At 36.0% G+C, this 4,930-nt stretch overlaps 1 protein-coding gene across 1 annotated transcript in view; it reads right to left on the reverse strand.

Moving 5' to 3' along the window:
• Positions 1-2,959: 2,959 nt before the first annotated feature.
• Positions 2,960-4,930, reverse strand: part of LOC107744019 (transforming growth factor beta-1-like) — an 18,368-nt gene continuing 16,397 nt past the window's right edge. Inside the window, exons 8-9 of the mRNA XM_016557475.1 lie at positions 4,144-4,254; positions 2,960-3,991 (exon numbers count right to left, since the gene is read on the reverse strand). Coding sequence (XP_016412961.1) covers positions 3,944-3,991; positions 4,144-4,254 — 159 coding nt within the window. The 3' untranslated portion in view covers positions 2,960-3,943. The remainder of the gene's footprint in view (positions 3,992-4,143; positions 4,255-4,930) is intronic.

Here is a 4,930-nt window from a genome sequence, read left to right on the forward strand (position 1 = left end):
TTTTTTTTTTACATTTATAACAGCCCAAGCATACCTATATACATGTAGAATGCTGCACCAAACAAATTCGTAAGGGGAAAAATGTAAACAATAAACCAACTCCATAGTGGATTCTAAGTGATCAAGGGCTTAGAACGTTCCAATTCAGCCCATTCCAAGGGTTCCACCAGTAGTGGGCACTCTTGCAACGTAATCAATGATGTACATCCAAGTAAACGAGACGGAGGGAAGTTAGCGAGTGAAGGGCATAACTGGAGAGGCCAACAAGCCACAGCGTCTCGCACCCACTGTGAGATTTAGTGGAGGATCAGTGATGATCTGGGGGCGCTTCAGCAAGGCTTTAATTGGGCACATTCGTCTTTGTGAAGGGCTCATGAATCAAGCCACGTACAAGGTTGTCCTGGAAGAAAACTTGCTTCCTTCTGCTCTGACAATGTTCCCTAACTCTGAGGATTGTTTTTTCCAGCAGGACAATGCCAGGTCAATCTCCAGACCTGAACCACATTGAAAACCTCTGTGATCAAGAGGAAGATGCATGGTTACAATCCATCAAACAAAGCCGAGCTGCTTGGTTTTTTGCACAAGGAGTGGCATAAAGTCACCCAACAGCAATGTGAAAGACCAGTGGAGAGTATGCCAAGATGCATGAAAACTGTGATTGAAAATCAGGCTTATTCCACCAAATATTGATTTCTGAACTGTTGTTTAAAAATGAATTATGAACTTTATGAACATTCATTATTTAGCATTATTTGAGGTCTGAAAACACTGCATCTTTTTTGTTATTTTGACCAGTCGTCATTTTCTGCAAATAAATGCTCTAAATGACATGTTTATTTGGAATTTGAGAGAAATGTTGTCAGTAGTTTATAGAATAAAGCAAAACAAAAAATTTTTACTCAAACACATACCTGTAAAGAGTAAGACCAGAGAAACTGATCGTTTTGCAGCATTTTTTCCCTAAGCTGTATGTCAAAAGATCATAGAAAATTTGATTTGCCATGTCATGACCCCTTTAAAACATTCGACATTAAAAATGTATTGGAGAAGAACACACACACACATATATATATACAGTGGGTACGGAAAGTATTCAGACCCCCTTAAATTTTTCACTCTTTGTTATATTGCAGCCATTTGCTAAAATCATTTAAGTTAATTTTTTTTCCTCATTAATGTACACCCAGCACTTCATATTGACAGAAAAACACAGAATTGTTGACATCTTTGCAGATTTATTAAAAAAGAAAAACTGAAAAATGCTCAGTATTTAGTAGAAGCACCCATTTGATCTAATACAGCCTTTCACACCACTATATATATATATATATTTTTTTTTTTTTTTAAGTACAGTTGTTTGTAAAGCACAATTTGCTGAAGAAAAGGAGCTGTAACCCCATTACTCCACCTACAGTAGGCCTACTTGTATTTAACACTAATTTATACAACTTATGTAGACTTCTAAACTACTTTAAAATATTTTTTTGCAAAACTGCTTTGTAGAGGTAAATGTGGAAATCTTATATAACAAAATGTGTTTACAACACTCCCTGTTCTCCCCTACTTAACTCTTGGACAGGATTCTTTACTGTACTACAGTAAAGATAATGAACGATTCTATCACAGTTCTGTATTTGTGCATTACAATCTGTCTTTCTGTTAGATATTGTGGACTGAATTGTGAGTTTTGTTTATTGAAACAATTAATGTGTCACAATGGCATAAAATAAGTGCAAAAAAGGAAATGCAATTATATAATAAAACACTGCATGAATGTGAAATGTTTGTCAAATGACTTCTGTAGCAATTTAAAACACTTGCAGTTTAAAAATGTCAAAATATAACAAAGAGGACAGTATGTACAAAGAACTGTAGTTTTTACAAGCCAATATTCTTCAGTGAAGTGACACTGCGTTCATTTTGCGAACAGTGTATTATCAGCCGTGTTGTCTTTCAGCTAACACACAGAACACAATTCTCATCACTCAACACCACCGAAGTCTACCAGGGCAGAGAAAAACATGGAGCCTCTATAAATATACACGTTCCTCATACAGATGTCAGCACGAGGCCAACACACACAACAAACACACACACGCATAGATACAGACTCACTAACACAAACACATCACTTGCAAAAACATGGTTGAAATTTCACCTCAAAACCAGCAGAAAAGAAAATAGGAAAGTGTTTTTTGCAAGAAAATTAAGCCTGTTTTTAGGACCAGATTCACATATTCAGCACATACATTTTAGCGTAATAAAAATGATACATTACTTTAATTTAATAATTTAATATAAGTATTTACAGATCATGTATGAATTTGTTGTACTGTCTTTCAATTTACTGTAAAACAATAATAAATGAATTCACTCGATGCATTGCAAGTTGGTCAAGGAAGTCACACAATCCAAATAATTTTAATGGGCCTTAAAAATAAGATTTACCTTCTTTGCGTGAAATAATTGTATTTCATAAATATGACCCTGGACCAGAAAACCAGCATTGCAAGTTGGTCAAGGAAGTCACACAATCCAAATAATTTTAATGGGCCTTAAAAATAAGATTTACCTTTGCTTGAAATAATTGTATTTCATAAATATGACCCTGGACCAGAAAACCAGCCAGAAGGGTCAATTTTTGGAAATTGAGATGTATACACCATCTCAAAGCTGAATAAATAAGCTTTCCATTGATGTATGGTTTGTTAGGATAGGACAATATTTGGCCGAGACACAACTATTTGAAAATCTGGAATCTGAGGGTGCAAAAAAAAAAAAAATCTAAATATTGAGAAAATCATCTTTAAAGTTGTTCAAATGAAGTCCTTAGCAATGCATATTACTAATAAAAAATTAAGTTTTGATATATTTACGGTAGGAAATTTACAAAATATCTTTATGGAACATGATCTTTACTTAATATCCTAATGATTTTTGGCATAAAAGAAAGGGCTATTGCTACAAATATACCCCAGCGACTTAAGACTGCTTTTGTGCTCCAGGGTCACATATGTGAAATGTGTCCCGGACATGTTTTGCTGAGATTGACCAACAGATTCCTTTAGCAAAGCTGTAGATATTTTTGAGAACTAACAAACCCTGACTACAAGAGGACCTGAAGAGGCAGACATGTTCCTGTGACACTCGGTAATGTGCAATGTGTGAGGTTAGGGAGCACATGAGAGCTTTGAAATGTTCACCATTCAATACTATTCCTCTAGTGTTCCTCTTGCTCTTGGTCACTCAGACCCTGTTCACAGAAACACCTGTTCAGGTTTCAGAGGACAGCTGTGCACAGCAATAAAACCCACCCCGCGCACATTAAAAAACAAACAAATATTAAAGCAGTTCATTGATGCATGCTCCAATCCCATTAGCTTTCCTCTAAGTCTGATACTGTACGTCATGAGTCTTCACCTCTGTCGTTTAGTGCGAACACTTGTCTTTTACGTGTTTACCTTTAATTGACACATGAAATGTTCCTTTGACATCATTTCCTTTATCGGTTCAGCACCATTAGAAATCTTCAACGTACATTTGGCATGCAATGCTATGCACCTGCCTTCAAGGTACAATCAAACTATGAACTTAACCAGCACAATAAATTATTAGGGGGAAAAAAAGAAGGTAACAAAGCATATACGTGGTTTAATATTGAGCTTGTTTTATGAAATGATTTAACGAAATGTCTTTGTGTGCCATTGTAGACGGGCATCGCAGAGAAAGTCTGATTTTCAAAGATATTCCTCTTTCCTTTTGCCTCCACTTTTGTCCGAATGTCCTTTTTCCTGTCCATGTCAGTTGTCTCAGCTCCTGATGTTCCTTCCCACTGAGACTTTATGTTCATCTCTCCGTGCATTTGCTTACTTATCGTCCAGAGAGAGTTAGAGCCATGGAGCACTTTCTGAAGATAACATAATGCTGTGCAGTCAGATGAACTCTAACTGCACTTGCAGCTCCTCACCACCATGTTGGACAACTGCTCCACCTAGAAACAGAGCCAAGACAAAATGACTCATTCACGTTAATGGATTCAGGAGAAAAAAAACACACTCTATTTGTGCCTTCTCTGCTTCTCTTGGATAACTATCCTTTGCATGAAGCTGAGAAGTCATTAAAATGATAAAAATAATCATTTACCTTGTGTTGTCTGCCCACATAGTACAGAATGGGCAGAGGGTCGAGGACTGCAGGTGCGCAGCAAGGCTGAGCAGACGCACCGGGGTTGTGGTGTTTGTATAAGGTTAATATCTGTGAGAAACAAATACAAATACCAATTGATACTGCAGTGAAACTGAGAAGCAGTGCATGTCTTATTGTATTTTTTATGTCAGTTATCTGTTCACTCATTCACCTGATCTCATTAGTAGCCTATTCATGGGTAAAGTTCGCATTACATAATGGCTTATTTTAATGATGAGTTTACCTGTAGAATATTTCAATATTAAAAAGGTTTAAAATCGCACAGTGAAACATAACTAAAATTGGCGTAACACTAATTAGAAAAGAGGGACATTATTTAAAATTGTGTACATGCATTTATTTTGTTAATCAAATTCACTTAAATATTAAAATACCCATTATGCAAATCATACAATTTCCTAGAAACATCTGCTACTATTGAATTTTAGGCATTTGCTACATTGTGACCAAAAGAACATTCACAATGGCAAAACTTTAGCTGCTCTGTACACTCGTGGCATTCTCTCAAACAACTTCATGGGGTGCATCTTTATTGCTTTTTAAAGGGGTCATATGATGTTGCTAAAAAGAACATTATTTTGTGTACTTGGTGTAATGAAATGTGTTTATGCGATTTAAGGTTAAAAAAACACATTATTTTCCACATACTGTACATTATTGTTTCTCCTCTATGCCCCGCCTTTCTGAAACGCGTCGATTTTTACAAAACTCATCGGTCTGAAAA

The sequence above is a fragment of the Sinocyclocheilus rhinocerous genome, unplaced genomic scaffold, assembly GCF_001515625.1.
Source record: "Sinocyclocheilus rhinocerous isolate Xijiao unplaced genomic scaffold, SAMN03320098_v1.1 scaffold407, whole genome shotgun sequence".
Taxonomy (NCBI): domain Eukaryota; kingdom Metazoa; phylum Chordata; class Actinopteri; order Cypriniformes; family Cyprinidae; genus Sinocyclocheilus; species Sinocyclocheilus rhinocerous.